This window comes from Mustela putorius, unplaced genomic scaffold, assembly GCF_011764305.1.
Source record: "Mustela putorius furo isolate JIRA1106 unplaced genomic scaffold, ASM1176430v1.1 tig00000870_pilon_pilon_pilon, whole genome shotgun sequence".
NCBI lineage: Eukaryota > Metazoa > Chordata > Mammalia > Carnivora > Mustelidae > Mustela > Mustela putorius.
The window spans coordinates 2987227-3011920 of NW_025421503.1; the positions used below are offsets into that span (position 1 = coordinate 2987227).

Below are 24694 nucleotides of genomic sequence, written 5' to 3' on the forward strand. Positions count from 1 at the left end.
TTTGGAGAGCACCTCACTGCTCTTGTTGATAAGACAAACAAATAACCCAGAAGCACACAGTGTGGAAATAGCGGTCTGAAAAATGCCTAGGACACACAGTGGGGGAGATTGTATTCTTTTCTCCCAGTGCCTCCCTGAGAGTCATCATGATGGAAATGCCTCTTCAGGGAAAAAGGAACTGGCTGATGCCATTTCCCTCCACCCATGCCTCAGCATAAACCAAGAGCCACTTACATAAAGCAAGCACCAAAGTTCTGACACTGGTTGCCTAATCTGCTTACACCAAGTCCAACACGACTGCACTCTGGCTGTATTGCCATTCTCAGTCAAGTTTGCCTCAATCCCAGTATGTCTGACCCCTTCACTAGAAAACCAGCAAAAACACCTGCCCACATCACCTCTCCCAACGAGAGATTCTGTAGGGCTTCTGTTCTAGTGGAAGTAGTATCAGGTCTCATTTAAAGAGCAGATTGGAGTACACCTAGTTAAAACTTGCCACATTCTGGGAAAGGAGAAAACACTAACCACTGAAGGTAAAGAGAGCAAAAAAGATGACTGGACTAAAGATAGACCAACCATAACACAACATTACAGAACATGCAGCACACACAAGAGGCACACCCTGAGGTGGGAGGCTTGAGATGCTATATAATAACTTTTTCATAAAGTTATTACTATCAAGAAAAGCAACATAATATGCTTTTTAAAACACAGAAGCAGACTCTCAGACAAAATGTCAAGACAGAGAAATTCATCCCAACTGAAAAAAACAAGATAAGTTCATAAGTTCATAAGCCAGAGATCTAAGCAAACCAATATAAGTAACATTCCTGAAGGGGAATTTAAAACAACAATCATAAGTATCACCTAGGCAGAAAGTCAACAAGGAAACAATGGCTTTGAATGATGCACTGGACCAGACAGACTTAACAGATATATTCAGAACATTTCATCTTAAAGCAGCAGAAAGCAATTTCTTTTCAAGTGCAGTAGGACATTCTCCAGAATAGGTCACATAGTAGATCACAAACTAGGCCTCAATAAGTACAAAAAGACTGAAATCATACCATGCATATATTCTGACCACAGTGTTATGAAACTTGAAATCAACCACAAGAAAAAACAATTTGGTAAGACTACAAATATATGGAGGTTAAAGAACATGCTGCTAAAGAATGACTGGGTCTACCAGGAAATAAAAGAACAAATTTAATAAAAAATACATGGAAGCAAATAAAAAGAAAACATGATGGTTCAAAATTTCTTGGATGCAGCAAAGGCAGTCCTAGGAAGGAAGTATATAGTAATACAGGCCTACATCAAGAAGGGAAAAAAAAATATCAAATAAACAAACCAAACTTTATACAAATAAGGAGCTAGAAAGAGAACAGCAAATAAAGCCTAACATCAGCAAAAGAAGGAAATGATAAAGTTTAGAGCAGAAATAAATGATATAGAAACTAAAATAACTAATAACTAAATAAAAAACAAACACAAACAAAAACAAAACCAGAACAGAACAATGAAACCAAGAACTGATTCTTTGAAAAAAACTAACAAAATTGATAAAACCCTCGTCATATTTGTAAAAGAAAATAGAAAGGAACTAAGATAATAAAATTAAAAAAATAGAGAGGAGAAATAACTACCAACCTCACAGAAATAGTAACAATTATAAGAGAATATTATGAAAAATTATATACCAACAAATTGGACATCATGCAAGGGATAAATCCTAGAAAGATATGAATTACCAAAACTGAAACAGGAAGAAATAGAAAACTTGAACAGACCAATAACCAGCAAAGAAACTGATCTGTAATCAAAAAGCTCTCAACAAATAAGTCCAGGTCTGAATGGCTTCACCAAACATTTAAAGAGGTGTCAATACCTGTTATGAAACTATTCCAAAAAATAGAAAAGGAAGGAAAACTTCCAAATTCACCCTATGAGATCAGCATTACCTTAATACCAAAATCAGATTAAGATACCACAGAAAAAAAAGAACTATAAGCTAATATCTCTGATGAACATTGATGCCAAAACTCTCATTGGAATAATAGCAAAATGAATCCAACAGTACGTTAAAAGAATCAGTCACAACATGCAAGTGGAAATTATTCGGGCTGCATGTGTGATTCAGTATTCACAAATCAATGAATGTGTCACACTACATTAATAAAAAAAATGGGTAAGAACCATAAGATCATTTTAATAGATGTAGAAGAAGCACATGACAATATACACCATCCATTCACGTTTAAAAACCCTCAGCAACATCAGGTTAGAGCAAGCATACCTAAAGCATCATAAAAGTGATATGTGAAAAACCCTCAGCTCATATCATTCTCAATATATACTATATATATATGTGTATATATACATATATATATGTATATATATACACCATATTTTCTTTTTCCATTCATCTATCGCTGGAGATTCAGACTGATTCCATAATTTAGCTATTGTAAATAATGCTTCAGTAGTCAAGTCCAGAAGCACAGAAAACCCTCATCAAAATCAATAAATATGGGTCAATACCTCAACATAGTATAGTGAAACTTGCAAATCTTAGAGACAAAGAGAAAATCCTGAAAGCAGCTCAGGACAAGAGGTCTGTAAACTACAAAGGTAGAAATATTAGACCGAAAGAAGGCCTATCCACAGAGACCTGGTAGGCCAGAAAGGACTGGCATGATATATTCAGTGTAATAAATTAGAAAAAGTTGCAGCCAAGATTACTTTTCCACCAAGGCTGACATTCAGAATAGTAGGGGAGCTTGGATAACAAATATAAACTAAAAGAATTTGTGATCACTAAACCAGCCCTGCACGAAATATTAAAGGGGATTCTTAAAGCAAGGAGAGAGCCCAAAAGTAATGCAGACCAAAAAGGAGCAGAGACATTTTTTACAAACTGACTTTACAGGTAATAAAATGGCACTAAATATCTTTTGAAAGTTACTCTGCATGTAAAAGGGCTAAATGCCCCAATCAAAAGACACAGGGTATCAGATTGGATTTAAAAAGTTGCCCCATTGATATGCTGTCTGCAAGACATTCATTTTAGACCCAAACACACCTCCAGATTGAAAATGAAGAGTGGAGAAATGTTTATGATGCTAACGAACATCAAAATAAAGCTGGAGTAGCAATACATATATTAGACAAATTAGATTTTAACCCAAAGTCTGTAATGAGAGATGTAGAACATCACTATATCATAATTAAAGGGACTATCCAACAAGAAGATCAAACAAATATAAATATTTATGCTCCTAACTTGGGAGCAGCCAATTATATAAATCAATTAGAAAGAGGCTTAAAGAAATTCATTGATAGCGCCGCGTGGCAGGCCCCCTCTCCACCTCCTCCTCCCGGCGTCTGCGCTGCTTTCTGGAAGCTTCGTGAAGGCGGTGGGCGCGTTCCGTTAGTCTAGGCCAGCTGGAATCCGGGTCCATCCGTCCTTCGCGAGCCCACGCAGACCCAGCCAAGTTTGCCATGCCGGAGAACATGGCACCCCAAACCGGGGCGCCAGCCGGGACTGCCGGCGGCCGCAGCAAAAGCGCCTATCAGGACCGCGACAAGCCGGCCCAAATCCGCTTCAGCAACATCTCGGCAGCCAAAGCTGTTGCTGATGCTATTAGAACAAGCCTTGGACCAAAAGGAATGGACAAAATGATTCAAGATGGAAAAGGCGATGTGACCATTACAAATGATGGAGCCACCATTCTGAAACAAATGCAAGTGTTACATCCAGCAGCCAGAATGCTGGTGGAGCTGTCTAAGGCACAAGATATAGAAGCAGGAGATGGTACCACATCAGTAGTCATCATTGCTGGCTCTCTCTTAGATTCCTGTACCAAGCTTCTTCAAAAAGGGATTCATCCAACCATCATTTCTGAGTCATTCCAGAAGGCTTTGGAAAAGGGTATAGAAATCTTGACTGACATGTCTCGACCTGTGGAACTGAGTGACAGAGAAACCTTATTAAATAGTGCTACCACGTCCCTGAACTCAAAGGTTGTCTCTCAGTATTCAAGTCTGCTTTCTCCAATGAGTGTAAATGCAGTGATGAAAGTGATTGATCCAGCCACAGCTATTAGTGTAGATCTTAGAGACATTAAAATTGTTAAGAAACTTGGTGGCACAATTGATGACTGTGAGCTGGTGGAAGGGCTGGTACTTACTCAAAAGGTGGCAAATTCTGGCATAACCAGAGTTGAAAAGGCTAAGATTGGACTTATTCAATTTTGTTTATCTGCTCCCAAAACAGATATGGATAATCAAATAGTAGTTTCTGACTATGTCCAGATGGACCGAGTGCTGCGGGAGGAGAGAGCCTATATTCTCAATTTAGTGAAGCAAATTAAAAAAACAGGATGAAATGTCCTTCTCATACAGAAGTCTATTCTGAGAGATGCTCTTAGTGATCTTGCATTACATTTCCTGAACAAAATGAAGATTATGGTGGTTAAGGATATTGAAAGAGAAGACATCGAATTCATTTGTAAGACAATTGGAACCAAGCCAGTTGCTCATATTGACCAATTTACTGCCGACATGTTGGGATCAGCTGAGTTAGCTGAGGAGGTCAATTTAAATGGTTCTGGCAAACTACTCAAGATTACAGGCTGTACAAGCCCTGGAAAAACAGTTACAATTGTTGTCCATGGATCTAACAAATTGGTGATTGAAGAAGCTGAGCGCTCCATTCATGATGCCCTGTGTGTTATTCGCTGTTTAGTGAAGAAGAGAGCTCTTATTGCAGGCGGTGGTGCTCTGGAGATAGAATTGGCCCTACGGTTAACTGAATATTCACGAACATTGAGTGGCATGGAATCCTACTGTGTTCGTGCTTTTGCAGATGCTATGGAAGTCATTCCATCTACACTAGCTGAAAATGCTGGCCTGAATCTCATTTCTACAGTAACAGAACTGAGAAACCGGCACGCCCAAGGAGAAAAAACTACCGGCATTAATGTCCGAAAGGGTGGTATTTCCAACATTTTGGAGGAACTGGTTGTCCAGCCTTTGTTGGTTTCAGTCAGTGCACTGACTCTAGCAACTGAAACTGTCTGGAGCATTCTGAAAATTGATGATGTGGTAAACACTCGGTAATTGGATGAACACTGGCCGGCTGGCACCACTGTGGTCCCTAAATTGCTTCTGGAGTGGAAGATCACCTTGGTGTTCCTTGCTGTTTGGAAGATTGTTTCCTTTGTGAATTCCTGGGCCTGGTCTTCCAATGGCACTTGCTTAAAATTGTATTGACAAAACTTAATTAAAATATTAAATGTTTTGTTTCAAAAAAAAAAAGAAAAGAAATTCATTGATAATAATTCAATAACAGTAGGGGACTTTAACACCCCTCTCATTGCAAAATAAGCATAATTATGCACAGAATATCACAAGAAAATGAAGAAATTGAATGACACACTGGACCAGATGGACTTCACAGGTATATACAGAACATTCCATCCTAAAAAACCAGAATATTTATTCTTTTCAAGTGCACCTAGACCTCCTCCACAATCGATCACATTCTGGGTCACAAATCAGGTCACAACTGGTACCAAAAGATTGGAATGATTCCCTGCATATTTTCAGACCACAATGCTTTAAAACTTGAACTCAATCACAAGAGAAAATTTGGAAGGAACTCAAACACTTCGAGGCTAAAGAGCATCTTACTAAAAAATGAATGTACCAACCAGGAAATTAAAGAAGAATTTATAAAATTCATGGAAACTAATGAGAATGAAAAGACATCTGTTCAAAACCTTTTGGATATAGCAAAGGCAGAATGGAGTCGGTGTGGTCTGGAGGGCTTTCTGGAGAACAGACTGCAATCTTTGTTTCTGCTTTATTGTTTTTTTCACTTGTATTGATATTTTATTTTATTTTATTTTATATTTTCTTTTTTTAAAATAAATTTTTCAATTTATTTATTTTCAGAAAAACAGTATTCATTATTTTTTTCACCACACCCAATGCTCCATGCAATCCGTGCCCTCTACAATACCCACGACCTGGTACCCCAACCTCCCACACCCCCACCACTTCAAACCCCTCAGATTGTTTTTCAGAGTCCATAGTCTCTCATGATTCACCTCCCCTTCCAATTTACCCCCACTCCCTTTTCCTCTCTAACACCCCTTTTCCTCCATGATATTTGTTATGCTCCACAAATAAGTGAAACCATATGATAATTGACTCTCTGCTTGACTTATTTCACTCAGCATAATCTCTTCCAGTCCCGTCCATGTTGCTACAACAGTTGGGCATTTATACTCTCTGATGGAGGCATAATACTCCATAGTGTATATGGACCACATCTTCCTTATCTATTCGTCTGTTGAAGGGCATCTTGGTTCTTTCCATAGTTTGGCGACTGTGGCCATTGCTGCTATAAAATTGGGGTACAGATGGCCCTTCTTTTCACTACATCTGTATCTTTGGGGTAAATACCCAGGAGTGCAATTGCAGGGTCATAGGGAAGTTCTATTTTTAATTTCTCAATGAATCTCCACACTGTTCTCCAAAGAGGCTGCACCAACTTGCATTCCCACCAACAGTGGAAGAGGGTTCCCCTTTCTCCACATCCTCTCCAACACATGTTGTTTCCTGTTTTGTTAATTTTGGCCATTCTAACTGGTGTAAGGTGATATCTTAATGTGGATTGATTTTTAGATTCCTCATATAAGTGAAATCATATCATGTTTGTCTCTGAATTATTTCACTGTAATAATATCTTCTAGGTGCATCCATGTTGTCACAAATGACAAGAACTCATTCTTTTTTATGGCCATGTAATATTCCACTATGTATATAAGAGATATTATATATATTATATATATAATATATAGATAGATAGATAATTTTTATTGATTCATCTATCAATGGACACTTAAGTTGCCTCTCTGCCTTGCTAATTGTTAATCAGAACTAAATAGACTCAACAGCAAAATACAAATGGAAAAATAAAGTGTCAGTGAACATGATAGGTCAATAGAAATTGTTTCACCTAAAAACAGGGGAAAAAAGGGCTATAAGATGTCAGTCTAGCTTACAAAGACTTGGAATAACAGAGAGATGGAGACAGAAAAAAATATTTGGAGAAATAACGTATCAGAATTTCACTAAATTGTTGCAAACACACTTACAGTTACCAGTAGCTGGGCAAACTCGAAGCAATATATACATGAGGAAAACTACACCTAAGTACATCATGGTTAAACTGCTGAAAACCAAAAATTAAAGTAAAAACTTGAAGTAGGCAGAGGCAATAAAATGTTACATCAAAAGCAATGGAGGTCCAAAGACAACCAAACAATATCTTTAAATTTTTGTTCTCTCCTGCTTTCTTCCTCTTTGCAAATTCTATTTATTATATTTTGTTCTGCTTTGCATGTAGTTTTCTTCTTTTTAGTCCATGTGAACTCAGTCTTCCTACCTTGGCTTCAGCATTTCTTTTCACAAATCCTTCCTGATTTTACAGTTTTTAAAATGACCTTCCTCTCTGCTAATTTCATATATTTTCAAGTCTTGATTATAACTTGAGACTCAATCTAGTATTGCTGACTTTAAAAAAAAAATACTTTTCTTCCTATTAGTTTGTGAGGTCTTTGATGAACGATATTACCACATTCATTTTTATGCCCTCCTAGTACCTTGCCTGTGAGTACAAGATCCTACAAATTAATAGATGACCAACATATGTGCCCACTTTATCCATTTAGAATATAATGGGGGAAAACATTAAAGAAGTTAAACAAAATTAAGGAAAATGTCACAATTGTGACTAGTGATAGAAATAAACTGTAATACAAAGAAAAGAACAGGGAAAGAAAGAAAAGAAAAGAACTTAGTAAACCAATTTAGAGTTGGAATCAAGGAGAATTGTGTAGAGACATACTTGATCTGTCTTATGGTTGTGGTTACAATGAGTTATTTTTGCTCCATTTATATGTACTTTCTATAATATTTATGGATTTTTTAAAATCATGGATGTGAAACTTTTCTCTAAGTTCCCAGGCCAGCCTAGTATGAATTAAAGAACATTAAGAAAGTAAATATTCACTTTACAGAGGATCCATAAGAGTTCAAAAAGAGTCTAATTTTGGTAAACAAAGCTATTATTTGGAGGCAGAAGCAGGAAAAGAAACAGCTTCTTTCTGATTATTGTAGTAACCCGAGAGTAAAGGATTGAAGACTACCTGTTTCTTTCCCTTTCTTCCACTTCTTTGACTCATGTATTTCCTGGATGTGTTACCCATATTCACTAGATCTTAAATATTCAATATCTAAATATCTTTTGTTTTGATCAGGAAGTGAGGCAAGAGGAAATGTGTATATAGTTTATCTCTAGAAAATAATCAAATTCCCCTTCACAGTATTTTTTCTGCTACTAGCTTTTGATTAAAGTTGCTAATGGAAGACAAATTGATGAGCTTGAGAACCAAATTTTATTTCTCATTCTTATTCTCCTTATGAGGACACAAAGGTATCAACAGGTAGTCAGGCAGAATGATTGAGATATAAAGCATCCTGCATAAACAGTAGGCTGGTTCGGATTGAAAACTCATTATGCCTTATTTATTTTTCAGACTATTCCTCATCTGGGATTAGTATTCTTTCAAGATAAATACATGAATTGGCCATTAAAGTATAGGATTATAACAAAGGGAGTGCAGTCTCCATATTAGAAGAAACCAATATTATTCCCTTTGGCCCTCAGCATAGAACCACACTCAGTAGTGTTTATTAGACATCATCATTCATTCATCCAGCCAACAACAACAAAAAATTATTGCCTACTATCTGCTTGGAACTGTTGTATACCCTGTGGATACAGGGGTATCTGAGATTAAGTCTTATTCTCATGGATTTTCCATTGTGGGGAGGGAGAGGAGGCAGACAGTTAACAAATAAGGAAGCAAATAAGATAATTTTAGATTGTGATAAATTATAAAGGTACAGAAAACAGGGTGATGCGACTTGGAAGTGGACAATGTTAGATGGGAAGACTCTTTGAAGAGATAATATTTGAACTGAGACTGAAATTTGAGCAAAACCCTTTGTACAGAAAGTCAGGGAAAGAAGCACGTGTGTGGCTCATCAGCTAAGTATGACTCTTGACTTTGGCTCAGGCCATCATCTCAAAGTTGTGAGATTGAGCTCCATGTTGGGTTTCACACTGGGCATAGAGTCTGCTTACAATTCTCTCCTCCTCTCTCTGCTCCTCTCTTTCTGTCAAAAAAAAAAAAAAATCCAGGGAAAGAACTAAGCAGCAAGAGCAAGTTTGTAGGATATTGTTAAGATGTTTAGTTTTATTGCCGGCTCAGTGGAAAATCACATTAGAGGGCTTTCTTTGCAGGAATGATTCTGAATGCTGTGCAGAGAATGGTTTTCTGGGTTCCACAACTGGAAGGAGAGAGAAAAGTTAAAAATCTGACAGAATTCTAAGAGAAATGTATTGATATCTTGGACTAGAAATTGACAGTGGAAAGAAAAAGAAGTAATCTATTTTAGAAGTGTAATGTTTACTGATAGATTGGACATGGGACATAAGGGAAAAAGAGAAACTAAGTGTGACCAAAAATTCTGGTTTAAGTAGCTGAATGAAGGGGGAACACTGGAGGAGGAAGAGGGGTGTTTTGTGGGGGTAGGGATGAAATCTTTTTTTTGAAATGGTTAGTTGGGGACACCTACTAAATACCCAAGTGGAAGTCTTGTGTAGGCAAGATATAAATCTGGATCCCAGGAAACAATTTTGAAGTAGAAATAGAAATTTGATAGTCATCGGGATATGGGTGCTATTTAAAGTCATGTTACTGGACTTATGGACAGAGTGTAGATACAGAGAAAAAGAGAGGTTAGTAACAAGACCTCAGGTGTTCCAACATTTAGTAATCAGGTAATGAAGGAGCATCTGGGCCAGCAAAAGGAATTGGGACAGATCACATAAAGCAATAGGAGCAAAAAGAGAGTGTGGTGTCATGGGAGCAAAGAGAGAAAAGAAAGTATTTCAAGAATTAGGGAATAACCAACTATATTTAATTCTATTATTTAATGATACTGCAAGAAAAGTCAGATGAAGAGAGAAATAACTTTGGACTTGGCAACATGGGGTGGTTGATATCCTTGACAAGAGTTGTTTTAGCAGAGTAATGGCCATAGAAACAAGCCTGGCATGGATTGACAAGTGAAAGAGAGGTTAGGGAGTGGCTACAATAAGGGTGGACAAATTTATTTTGAAATTTTCTATAGTGACAGAAAGCGGAAAAATGAGGTAGTAGCTGGGAGATAATGTGGAGTTAAGTTTTTTTATTTTTATTTGTTTTGTAATGAAAGTCTATATATCAAAAAGGATGACCCAGTAATGAAGAATAAAAGTTGTACTACAAGATAGAATGGGAATAATTACATAAATAAAGTCCTGAGAGGGCCAGAAGTAGAAGGATCCTGAGCACATTTAGAGGAGTTGGTTTTTCACACAAGCACAGATACTTTATCCAAATAGATTTAATTGATACAGAGGGAAGTAGGTTGGTAATTTGGTGGTGGGAAGATAAAAATAGTCCTTTGTAATAATTTGTATTTTCTTAGTCAAATAAAAAGTAAGATCATCAACTGAGAATAAAGGAGATGGAGGAGAAGTTGGAGGTTTGTGGAGAGAAGGTGTGGTGAAAGAATTGTCTTAGAGAATAGGAGTATTAATAAATTAATGAATTGTAGTATGGTTAGGCAGTGCTATCAGACCCTTTACAAAAATTTTTATCACATATTTTCAAACCTGAAGTTCATCTGAAAAAATCAGATCCAGTCCCCTGTGGTGCAGTCTACTCCTGATTCCTGGTAACGCTGTCCTAAATTGAGCCTTAATCTATAACAATTGGAAAAACTTTATTGACACTGGAAAGGAGAACTGATTTGTTTGAATTCCAATACATGGGCACCTAGTCAGGCAGTCCAGCCAGATTAGATGGACCTTTTGTGTATATTCCTGCACACATTTTTTTTTTTTTGCTTGTTGGAATGTCATCAGAGAGCTCCAGAAACTTCTGTTGATTTCTTTACTTTTCCCAATCCTCAGATGATGTTTTGTTCTTTGATCATGAATTCAAATGTGAATCTGCTGATTTTCCTTATCATGTTTTAATGGAGCCATCCACATGATTTTTCTTTGTCTTTTGAAATTGTCATGTTAGACCATGGCTTAATGTTCCACTGAACACATCTGTCTCACACTCTCACATCATCAATCTTACTACAGGTGCTGAATAATGGAATTAATTATTTTGCTTATGTAATACCAGATAGGATATTTCAAGATTTTCTTAAACAAACTATGGAAAAGGAATTACTTTTGATGGAGAAAGTGAAAGCCACACTGACTGTGTTTCTGAAAAAGATTAAGAGGCTCAGCTATGGGTCTCAAAACAGTGACTTCGAAATAGAGTGATCAGGATAGTCCCACTTTCTATTGGTTGTTCCAATGTAAACATTAACAGTCCCCATTATACACCTTAGTGTTCTGATTTGTACAATACGCTAAATTATCACCCTGCCTCAAGGGTTTGATAAGTTACTGACTCTGGAGAAAACTGTCTTCTGTAGTTCGTTGCTGTTCTTTCTGGATCCCCATGTGCTCATCAGAGTAGAATGCCACACTGCTATAACCACTACCATCACCAGTACCTTTAGGTCTCAAAAATAATCTCACACTGTCAGTGTGGCCCTGTCTTCTACTCTATAATTTTCTACCCTTACATTCTACCTAAAATACTTTTTGACATTTACCTAGTTGAACCAAGGGCTGGGTCTGCATTAATGGCTTTAAATTAAACCAAAACTGGGAAAATGAGAAGTACATAAAAGTCCATCTACATGTTGAGACCCCCCCCTACTTTTTTCTATGGTATTATTCCCAGTATATCCACACTGCTGAAGCTAGAGAATCTGGTTTATGACTTCCAAGGCCAAATTTTAGATAAGCCTCTTTTCGTCACATCAGAAATACTATTCTCTCTTGCTTGCTGAAGAAAGAGACCTGGACTTATGAACTTAGATCCACAATGGAAAGAAAGGTAGCCCTTTTAAGACCTGATGTGTGGAATGATCAGGAACCCTTGATTCTGACTACTGTGACATCCAGGATCAAAGACCAGAGGGACTGGATATAGACACAAGTGAAGCTTTGTTTTCAAGCTTCATAGAAATCACACTTTCAAAAGTCATGGTTTTCTTCTTTTTTTTGTGGTCTTTTGTTTTATTTTAAAGAAGACCACAAAAAGAAAGCAGAAGAGGAAGGTCCAAAGACAAAAGAAATATAATTAGGCAACAGAGGAGAAATAATGGGTACATCTCATTCTTCTACTTTATATCAGTTCATCTTTCCAAATACCTAATTTTTATCTCATCTCTGATATTATTACCAGTCCAAGATTCCCCACTCCCCAGAAGTGGTTGAGGACCTGAGTTGAAACTTAGGAATGAGTCATGGTACATATTTCACATATTAATCTTTTTTTTAATCAGAAAGTATAATGTTTTATAGTCTGCATCAAATTTCTCCTTATCAAAATAGCTCTATCAAAGTAGCAATATAAAAATACCCTTGATTTCAATGTGGCTCCATCAAAATGGCCATGTCACAAAGTTATGTGTCCACACATAACCAGTGTGGCTATAAGAATAAGCTTTGTGTAGATCTGGTCTGGATACATTGGTATATGCCTCATATCTGTGATAAAATGCCAATATCTTGTTTCAATGCCCATAATTATTACAACTTATTCTTTGTTAATGCAAAGTATAGTCTTTAAGTACCAACTATTTAAAAATTGATTTGTATATATTAGCTTCCCTCCAAAATTCTCTGCTGTATGCTGTCACTATTTGAGGCTGCAGCTCTCAAAATTCGGTCCGAGTTACTTTTGTCAACTGTGTTTTCTCTGGGTATGTTTTCCACACCATAACAATGGGAAGGGGAGTTTATATTTAATTATTTTGGATAGAAAAGTCACTTAATGCTTAGAGTGACAGCCGAAGTAAATCTTCCATTTCTATATCTCCTTCAGTAAGCCATTCTCCATCAGAGATAAATAGATGATGGATAGATGATAGATAGATAAGTAGATATTTGATAGATAATAGATAAATGATAGATAACAGAAATGTGAGATAAGCTTGCTCAGTTGTCACTATCAGTAAGCATTTGTATTTTTTTAGCAATACCATTTTTTATGTGTCATTTATAAGAATCTTATAAATGTAGGTAGCCTGGAGCTACCTTGACATTTATATATTTAGCAACTGGAATCAATGTAGGCTATGCTGTTTCAAACTTCCTTAAAATCATGGTTAAACATTTCCTTCCTTCCTTCCTTCCTTCCTTCCTTCCTTCCTTCTTCTATGTGCAGAGCCCCTGGAGCTCATCCCATTAGAGCATCCTTCATAGAAGTCCTGTACCTCCACCACCAAGTTCTTTGGAAGAAATTACATGCAAGCTCTCTCAAAAGGAAAGTTAAAATTTGTAAATACTGAAAAAGAAAAAAATCTCAATCTTATTTGGAAAGAATTTTAGTAGAGAGTTTTATGCATTTATTTTTCAGTAAGAGGTGGGCTTGAAGATAGGAAGAGGCATAGTCAAAGATAACAATGTTTCTAACCATAAATATCTACATATCTGTATTTATGCCATATTATAGGATAACTCTTTGACAAATTTCCTAAGAAAAAAAGACAGCACTGACCAAATTAATCTGTAAGAGTTTTATAAATGTACTTCTGCCTCTAGTACATGAACACTGGTTCAATTCGCAAGATTGGGAAAATTTTCATGGAGAATTTGTTCCACTGTATCTTCTAGTTTTACTTCTTTCTCCTCCCCCTCGGGATTCCAATAATTCTGACATGGGAATGTTTCATGGCATCATTTATTTCCCAGATTCTGTTTTTGTGGTTTCTAAGGTATTTATTCCAGGCTTCCTCCTGATCCTTTCTCTCTGTCCTCCAGATCACTAATTCTATCTTCTGTCTCAGTTACCCTAGCTTATAGAGAATTTAGATTAGATTGGAACTCATTGAGAGCATTGTGAACATCATCCCTGGTGGCTTTCAGTTCTGCCAATTCCATTTGGTCTTCCATGGCTTTCTCCAACCTAGCTATTGCCTGGATAATTGTTAGCCTGAATTCCCTTTCCAACATATTGTCTATGTTGATAACCATTAGCTTTGTTGCAGAAGGCCCACCCTCTGAATTTTTCTTCTGTTGGGCATTCCTCCTCCTAGTCATTTTGGTGAGAGATGGCTGAACGAATGTTGCTGAATGTGTCTACTGTGGTGCAGGCAAGGTGTGCCCTGGAATGCTTCTGAGCAATCAAGAGTCCCCACCAAAACTAAAGAAAAAAGAAAGAAAGAAAAAAGGAAAAAGAAAAAGAGAGAGAGAGAGAGAGAGAGGAAATAAAAAAAAAAGATAAAATAAAAGAGAAGGCCCAGCCCAAATGGGACCAAAGGTAAGATTTTTGAAGTACAGAAACAAAAACAGAAAAACAAAAGACTGATAAAAGTAGATGACAAGATGGGGTGCCTGGGTGGCTCAGTGGGTTAAAGCCTCTGCCTTCGGCTCGGGTCATGATCCCGAGGTCCTGGGATCGAGCCCCACATCAGGCTCTCTGCTTGCCAGGGAGCCTGTTTCCTCCTCTCCCTCTCTGCCTGCCTCTCTGCCTACTTGTGATCTCTGTCTGTCGGATAAGTAAATAAAAATCTTTTTAAAAAGTAGATGACAAGAGAAAAAAAAATCTCTGTCTATATATAAACAAAACAAAAAAAGAACCTCGTCAAAAGAAACCCTAAGTAAGGATTTATATGCTACCAGGACAAACACAAATACACAGAAACACTGGTGAAAGAAAAAGATGGGAGAGTGGTTATAAATTCTCAGTGTGAGCGAGGAAGGTTATTTTGATTCTTCCTGGATGTATCTTAATATCTTTGTTAAAGGACTCAACTTTTCTGAGAGAGAGGGGGATTAAAAATTCATTTACCTATAGGGGTAGCATTGATTGGGGAAAGGGGATTACCTTAAAGTTTAACCCTATATGAATATTTAAAAATTAAAATAAAAAAGAATAAACTAATCTAAAATTAAATTAAAATATAGAAAAGCAAAAGAAAAACAGGTATATGCATCAAAAAGTTCAACTTAAAAGGTTGTTATGGAATTTGATGTACTGGACATCTCACTGGGATGGTAAGCAAGTTAAAAAAAATGAACCAGAATAGTGGGAACGAATTAAAAATAAAGGTTGTATATATGAAGTAGTAGTGGTTGTTCTCTTGTCTTTTTTTTTTTTTTTTTTTTTTTGGCTTTCTGGGGGAGGGGCCTGCAGTCAATGATGTTCCCTGAGTTAAGTCCTCCCACCCCCATCAATGGGGTGGGCTCTGAGGAAACTGGTTTTTCAGGCTTTTGCTCTCTGGAGGTTTTTTTATTTGTTTGTTTGTTTTCTCTCGCCTTGTTGGCTTTGGATGGTTTTTGGAGGTTTAGAGGAGAGCAAACTGCACCCAGACTTCCCTCTCAGAGAAAAACCTCAGTGTGTTCTCCTCTGGGTCCTCCAGAGCACATAAATTCCCCCTTGGCCACTGGCAGAGTACGTTCCCAATCTCACGGTCCCTGGGGACACAGGTGCTCCTGCTTGTACCTAAAACTATGACAGCAGAGGCTGTCTGGGCAGCTCCAGACCACCAGAGAGGTCCCAAGCACTGATAGCACACTGAGATTTTCCCACTGGCCTGGGATGGGAGTGCTCAGACTCTCCAGGTCCAAGAGCCCCGGCTGGTGCCTGCATGCAACTCTTTCAGGGGAGGGTGTGAGGTGCGACTCAGACTCTGGTTGCATGGTCTGCATGCATGGAGAGTGCAAGGGGCTGTGGTTCTGCTGGCTGGCAAGGCTCCCAGCCCCTCACAGGAGCCAGACCCCGTGCACTCTGAGGCACACTCGAGGCTCAGGGACCAAGACTTGGTTTCTTTGCTGCACTCTCTCTGGCTCAGTGCCAGGGGAGGTTGTCCTGGGTCCTAGGACTTAAGCACCTGTCACCAACCGCCCCAATTCCCACAATTTCCCCCCACAACCCTTTGCTCTTTTTGAGTGCTTTCAACCAGACTTCAAGTTAGTGCTGGTCACAGGGCACTCTCCTATTGGGGTATTACTTTCCAATGGGTCACTTCTGGTGGCTCCTTCCCCCTTTTGTTTATCTCCCGATATCAGTCCAATGTTCACACTCCACTTTACCTGCCCACTGGAATCTTCTGCCCCCGTAGAGTTGCAGAAGTGTATAATTCTAATCTCAGGCTGATTTCATGGGTGATCAGAGTTCCTAGGTAGGTAATCAGCTCACTTTAGAGTACAGATTGAAATGACGCCTCCTCCTAGTTTCCCGCCATATTGTCCATAAAAACAGTCTTAGACTATTTTAATTTGACTATATACTTACCTTTATCAGTTAGTTTCGCACTTTTACGTTTCCATGTTACTAATGAGTGTATATATATATATATATATAAATATATATATATTTTTTTTTTCAGCTTGAAGAACTCTCTTTAACATTTCTTATTAGGCAGGTCTAGTAGTGAAAACTAAATTCCCTTAGATTGTGATTGGGAGTTTTTTTAAATCTCTCCTTCATTTTTGAAAAACAACTTTGGTGGGTAAATTATTACTGGCTTGTTGTCCCCTCATCTTTGGGGACCTTGAATGTATCTTTCTTGGCTTGCAAGGTTTCTGCAGAGAAATTTGCTGATAGCCTTATTGTGTCACCCTTGTATGTAATAAGTCCTTTTTCTCTTACTGATTTCAAAATTTTATCTTTGCCTTTCATTTTTAAGATTTATTATAAAATATATTGTACAATATTCATTTGGGTTTTATTTGTTTAGGGATCTTTAGGATTTTTGGACCTGGATGGCCATATTTTCCTCAGATTTGGAAAGTCTACTTAAATAGGTTTTCTGCCCCTTTCTCTCATTCTTCTTCTGAGACTCTCATAATGCTAATGTTACTTTTTTCTAAGATTTTATTTATTTATTTGAAGGGGAGAGCATGAGCAAGGAGACGGGCAGAGGAAGAGAGAAAAGTAGGCTCCCCACCAAGCAGGGAACCTGATGTGGGACTCAATCCCAGGACTCTAGATCATTCCCTGAGTTCAAGGCAGTCTCTTAACCAACTGAGCCACCCAAGCACCCCAATGCTCATGTTATTTTACTTATCATGGCCCATAATTCACGTAGGTTTTATTCATGCTTTCTCACTTTTTGTTCTTCTTTTTGATTGGATGATTTCTCTTGACAATATCTGTCTTCAAGCACACAGTCTCTATTTTCTGCTTGGTTAAGCTTGCTTTTGAAGATTTTTAATTCATTTTTATTTCATTCATTGTATTCTGCAACTTGAGAATATCTGTTTGGTTTGTTTTTATGATTTGTATCTCTCTCTTGAACTTCCCATTTTGTTTATGCATTGCTTTCCTGAGTTGAATTGTCTATATATTTTTTTTAATTTTTAATCTTTTCTTAATTTTTATTGAAATATAATTAACATACAATGTTATATTAGTTTCATGTATACAACATATCAATTCAATAATTTTATGCCTTACTCAATGATAAGTACAATAAATGAAGTCACCATCTCTCGTCATATGTTATTACAATATTATTGACTATATTCCCTATGTTGTACTTTTTATCCATGGCTAATATATTTTATAACTGGAATTTTGTACCTCTTAATGCCATTTATCTATTTTATCCATTGCTCCACCACTTCCCCTCTGGCAACCACCAGTTTATTCCATGAAATTAAGAGTCTTTTGTTTACTTTTTTTTCAGATTCCACATATAAATAAAATCATATGATATTTGTCTTTGTCTGATATATTTCACTTAGTGTAGTACCCTCTAGATCCATCCATGTTGTCATGGAAAGATCTTATTTTTTACAGCTGAGTAATATTCCAATGTATTTATATATCACATTTTATTTTTATCCATTCATCTATTGGTGAACACTTGGGTTGTTTCCATATCTTGGTTATTTTTTTGAGATTTTTATTTATCTATTTAGAGAGAGAGGGAGAGAGAAAATCTTAAGCAGACTCAGGCCTGATCACAGACCTGACACAGGGCTTAAGCCCACCATGCCGAGATCATGACCTGAGTTGAAATCAAGCATAAGATGCATAACCAATTGAGCCACTCAGGTGTCCCCATATCTTGGCTATAGTGAACAATGCTGCAATAAACATTAAGGTGTATATATCTTTTCAAAGTAGTGTTTTAATTTTCTTTGGATAAATGTCAAATAGAGAAATTATTGGATCATATAGTATTTCTACTTTTAATTTTTTCACAGTGACATGGAAAAGAATAAAGTTGGACTACTTTCATGCACCATGCAATGCACAAAAATAGAACTCAAAATGGATTAAAGTCCTAAGTGTGTAAACTGAAACCATAGAATTCCTAGAAGAAAACATAGGCAGTGATATATTTGAAATCAACCTTAACATTTTTCTAGAAATGTCTTCTCAAACAGGAGAAACAAAAGAAAAAATAAGCTATTTGAGATACACCAAAATATAAAGCTTTTTCAGAGTGATGGAAACCATCGACAAGTTGAAAAGACAGCCTACGAATTGAGAGAAGATATTTACAAATGATATATCTAATAAGGGGTTAATATCTAAAATATATTTTTAAAATTATACAACTCAATACCAAAAAAAGCACACAGATAATCTGATTAAAATAGGTAGAGGACCTGAATAGATACTTTTCCAAAAAAGGCATAGAAATAGCCAAAAGACATATGAAAAGATGCTTAACATGATTAAGGATCAGGGAAATGCAAATCAAAACCACAATAAGATATTACCTCATAGCTCTCAGAATGACTAAACTCTAAAAGACAAGAAATAACAAGTATTGGCAAAGATGCAGAGAAGAAGGAACATCAGTGCACTGTTAGTAAGAATGTAAATTGGTGCAGTCATTGTGAAAAACAGTATGGAGTTTCCTCTATCTGTGTTCTATCGTATCACACTGAACTTCCTTAAAATAATTACTTGAAATTATTTTTCATGTAACTCAGATTTCCATTTCTTTGGGGTTAGTTACTGGAAATTATTGTGTCCACTTGGTGGTGTCACATTTCCTTGCTTTTTCATGTTTCTAATGGCTTTGAATTAACGTCTGAACATTTGAGGGAGCAGACACTTCTTTCAGGCTTTCAAACTGGTTTTTGTGGGCAAAGACCTCCACTTGAACATTGCTGAAGGACACTGGCTGTGTGATGCACAGTCTCTGGTTCCTGGAGGGGCATGATGCTGTAGTCTCTGTGAATCTCCAACTAAGTTCAACTCAATGAAGACTCCAGATATCCTGCTGGTGGCAGTGGAGGCAAGGCTTACTGGGTCCTTAGAAGCAAAGGCTACTGGTCTTCCTATTTTTGTTTTTGGCCTGTATGAGGAAGTTCTAGCTGAGGAGATAACTCTTGACACAAGACCTTGTGTGCTTGCATTCTAAATGACTACAGACCTGCAGTCTGGGAACCAGATACACATGGAAGTACCACAACCCTGTTGTCCTGGAGCACTGATCCACTTGTTACAGCAATGGTACCAGTGTCTGAGGTGAAAACATATACAGATCTCTCATGTAACTGGTGCCTGGGTCTCTGAGTCTCACCAAAGTACTTCTGTCTGAGGAGGATGGTGAGGATGGAGCAATGACAAAGACCATGGGATGACAAGGTAGAGTGGTGACTTGGGCTCAGGATGCAATAAGAGTACACTCTGGGCATGGGGGTTCAAAATCTGACTCTGGCCCCAGAGCCAACCATAGAACAGCAGAAGCTTGGCCCTGGTGATGACAGGTCAAAGCTGGGATTTATAAATTTAGGGACAGGGCATAGTGTTACAGTAGTGTAGTCCAGTGATTGGTAGGTAAAAGCTGTAATTTAGGACCCAAGGGGCAGTCACAGAAAAACAGCAATGTGGCCCAATGATGACTCATTAAAGTTGCATACTGACAGCACACTGGGGATGGGGTCCAAAGCAATAGCTGTGTGGCTCCAACAATGGCAGGTCACAGCCCTAACTTAATACCTGGGGTCAGGATGCAATGCAGTAGCAGTAAAGCCTTGTTACAGTGGATCAAAGCTATGATTTAGAACCCAGAAGCAGAATGCAGAGCTGTGGCAGCTCTGGTCCTGTAGATGGCAAGGCACTGTAGGGTCCTTATCCCAGAGAGCTGATCACAACAACAGCTCAGGCTCCCAAAAGTAGGATTCACTGTAGCTACATCTATAGCCCCATGGAGGAGATAAAACAGCAAGGATTCCTGTCAACCTTATCATCTGTGTACAGCATTGGTGAAGACATTAGCAAAGGCGGCAAACATCCATGATTAATGAGGCTTGTTGGGGTCTCCTGCTTGTCTTTTCCCAATGTGGTGAAATTTTTCCAAGGGAATCCACCCTGGTGCCAAGCTTCCCTGGACTGGGGGCTGGTATGATACAAGTCAAGTGTTTCCTATGCCTTTGGTGCTGTTATCTTCAGTTTTTAAGTTCCACAGTGTATCTGCTGCTTCTTTGTTATAGTCCAGAACTACCTAAAATCACTTTTGTCATTCTGCAATTTACTTTTTTTCTATAGTTTTTGTGGGAGAGACAATCATTGGGACTTCCTAGCCCTCCATCTTGATGATGTCCTCCATTTTTATATTTAAGATTTTGTTACATTTTTATTATTATATATCTTATTTTATTCTTTCTTATTTTATTTTATTTTATTTACCAAGTCACTTAACTGCTCTAAGCCTTAATTCCCAACCTGGAAAATAGGAACAATTGTACTTACTTCAAAAGTATTATTTTGAGAATAAGGCATGTAAGTTAATATATCAGAACATTTAAATTTTTCTTATTTATATTTGACTGTCTACAGGGCTTTCTGTACACTTTGCTAACTGGTATTTGTCCATGTTATACAATTCTGCAAATTTGTTTAAATCACTTATTCTCTTTTCTTTGCTTCTCTAAGTATACACCACTGTCCTCTATATGTGTTTCCTCTGCTGAGAAATTGAGAGGATTTAATTAGACTATCTCAAAAGAGTACACTGAAATAGGCATTTGTTCCTACAATTGTTGGAAATTAAGTCCAATGCTTCTTGGTCCCCATCTCTTGATACATGGTAAGAAAAGCATAGAGTAAGTGCTCAATTTCTAACCTAAACAATGGGAATAACTGCACTTAAAAGAATTATTTTGAGAGTTATATGAAATAGAGCATGTAAATTGCTGGAACATGCTTAATCAATGTTAGGTACCATTTTTTAGAAAAGGTTTTACTTATTTATTTGCCAGAGAGAGTTCACAAGAAGGCAGAGAGGCAGGCAGAGAGAGAGAGGAGGAAGCCGAGCAGAGAGCCTGATGCTGGACTTGACCCCAGGACCCTGAGATCATGACCTGAGCCAAAGGCAGAGGCTTAACCCACTGAGCCACCCAGGCACCCCAATGTTAGGTATCATTATTTAAAGACACCACTCCAACCTCAAAAGACCTGTCTTTTCCCAAAGATCAATGCCTCTCTTTTACTTCAAAACTCTAAACAAAACCATTCTTCTAGAGACTGGGATAAAGCTCTCAAAGTAATTGTTGCATGAACCTATCCTGCTGAGCAAAGCAAGGGTCCATTTAAAAAATCTCATATTTAGGACAATTATGGTAGGGAGAGTAGTCCATTTCTTTGACTAAGAAGGTAGACTAGGTCTTCAGTGAATACTTTCCAAATGAACAACCAAAAGTGGGGAAAGGAGCCAAGGGCTTGACAAATGTGCACCTCTGTGGAAAAAGATATGGAAATCCTATAGAAAAACATTCATAACTTTTGTAACAAAACCCAGAATCTTAGATGAGAAGTGGATTTGAGTAGCTGAATTTCTTTCCTTAAAAATTTGATTACCATTTTATTATTGTATGCATAATCCATGCTCATTATTGAAATACAGAAAATACAAATAAACAAAAGAAATAACCAATAGTTACTTAGCCAAGAGATTGTCCATGTCAACAATTTGGCATATGTACTTCCAGATGTTTTGAATGTGTATGTGTGTGCATATGTGTATATGCTGCACAAATAAATAGACATTTTTGAACGAATGGTATTATATTATTCATGGTTCTCTGTTGTTTTTTTTTCCCACTTATATCTTAAATAGCTCCCCATGTTAAAAGTTCTAAGCATCTTTAAAGTTTATTTTTGTAGAGTTGCTTTCCAATGCAACTTTTTCTTGCAATGTTTCAGTCTGGAAGAGTTCTTCCACCATGCCTGCTGGAAACTTCATTGTTGTGTCAGCTGTGATATCTGCAATCAGCCAATTATGATACTAAAGTAGGGGGTCACTATAGAACTGATTTTTGTCGAATGAGAAATATAAGTATTGAGGGAATATGAGATTCCCAAGTGAGAGTGGCCTTTTTGCTCTCATCAGCAGTTCTGAAATAATTTTCAAAAGTAAGCATAAAGAAATAGAATTTTCTTCACCCCTTCAGGGGGAATGACTTGGTTAGGAAACATCACTCTCATCAGTAATTATGTTGGAGGTGCTCATCATAATTTTCTGTTCTGTAATAAAACTTCACTTTGGAATAGCTGGAAGGATTTCTACTTCTGTGGAGATGGGGATGGGGAAAAGGCAGAACCTTTGAAATGGTAAAAGTGCTGAGTACAACCCAAAGAGAACCCAGTCTCTTATGAAGCACTCAATTACCTGTGCTGACTTTTTTGGGAGGTTCTGGGCATGCTGGCTGTGATTTGCTGAGGCTTTGCTAGAGAAACATTTTCCAAATCCTGGACTATCATTCTTTATATGAAATATTGCACATGTCTTTTCATTCAAAAGAACTCTGTGGAAGACCTGAGGTTTCTGGAATCTGTTATAGACTTCCACAATCTGAAAGTTTGTGGTGTTTTCATGATTGTTAATCTTCAAAGAATCTGGATGCATATGATTAATTCATATTATTTTTGAAGATGTTTAATCTTCTGCCAAATTAGAAAAAAGCACATTCCTACTTTTTCCCTGTGGTATGGAGCTGTGCTATTGAAAACAGAAAAAAAACCTGGAAAATTTTTCAGTCGCAGACCTTAATTTCATGATTTTAGGATGATTTTTAAGTTTGGGGTTTCTAATTACCAAGCCAAAAATGAGACTATTATTTTTCTCATGCTAGTTTCCTTAAAATTTACAAAATGTTAACACTGCTTTTTTAAAATTTTTTATTTTTTATAAACATATATTTTTATCCCCAGGGGTACAGGTCTGTGAATCACCAGGTTTACACACTTAACACTGCTTTTTTGGGGTCCCCAGATCTTACTACTTTTACAGATAGTGTTTCTTTTGCTTTCTGAACAGTAGAGTATTAGTGACTCTACAAAGGATTAGGTTGAATATTAATCCATCCATAACTTATTGAAAAGTTTGTTTTATTTCAACTCTTAGACACACCCACTTATCCTTAGTAGTAGTGATAAGATGAAGGGGGAAATAAACCATCATTTTCTGGATGATTATTAAACATTAGACACTATACTAGGCAATTTGCATATGCTACCCAGATATCAGGTGATATTACCCTGGGCTTTGAGATATCCTTAATTTTGGTACAAGCCCTCTAGCACCCATTTTGAAGAACTCCAGTACTCCTCCTATAATTTCCATGAATCCACTGGGAATTATGGTCTCCTAATCACATCTGGTTTTGAGTTTCTGCTTTCACTAATCTAACAACAGTCTTTCTCTTTTTTTCTGTCTGACACCCAGCCACACAGGGAACTCTATTTTTTTTCCTTTGACTTTCTCTGACAGTTATTATATGAGCAATGTATAGCAAAAACATTCTTTATTAGCAATTTGGAACAAAAAAGAGATTTTACACTGGTGCAAAATGAGCAACTTGGAACTGAATTTTAGATATGCCTCCTGTTCTTGCTGACAAAACAAAACACCACAGCCTAGATCACTTAAACAACAGAAACGTATATTCTCATTGTTCTGGAGGCTAGGAGTCCAAGGTCAAGGTACCAGCCAGGTTGGTCTCTCACTTTGGCTTACAGATGGCTACCTTCTTTTTGCGTCCTCACATGGCCTTTTCTCTGTGTACACATGTTCCTGGTATCTCTTCCTTCTCTTATAAGGACAGTAGTCATATTGTATTATGGGCCCAACTTCATGATCTTGCTTACATTAATTACCTCATTAAAAGTCCTATCTCCACATACAGTTACATTGGGAATTATAGCTTCAGCATATGAGTTTGGGAAGGCCACTCTTCATTCTATAACATTTATAGGACTTGCTATTTTGTATCCCAAGAAATATTAGCATAATCTGCAAAGTGGAGGTCTAGACATGCTGGGGGCTTACCTTCAGAAGCACTTACATATTAGTAGATGTTCTGAGCTTTCAAACTCCTCTTTCTCTCTCTCTCTCTCTCTCTCTCTCTCATCTCTCTCTTCAATCTAGAAATGGATGATGTAGTAGACTGAGTAATAGACACCCAAAAGTACCAAGTCCTAATCCCTGGGGCTTGTAAATGTTACCTTACTTAGAAAAA

The 24694-nt window shown here is 37.4% G+C and overlaps 1 protein-coding gene across 1 annotated transcript; it reads left to right on the forward strand.

The window, feature by feature from the left end:
* Positions 1-3504: 3504 nt before the first annotated feature.
* LOC123393500 (T-complex protein 1 subunit delta-like) lies at positions 3505-5322 on the forward strand. The gene has a single exon (XM_045085588.1). The coding sequence runs from the start codon at positions 3505-3507 to the stop codon at positions 4387-4389; it is 885 nt and encodes a 294-aa protein (XP_044941523.1). The 3' UTR covers positions 4390-5322.
* Positions 5323-24694: the final 19372 nt, after the last annotated feature.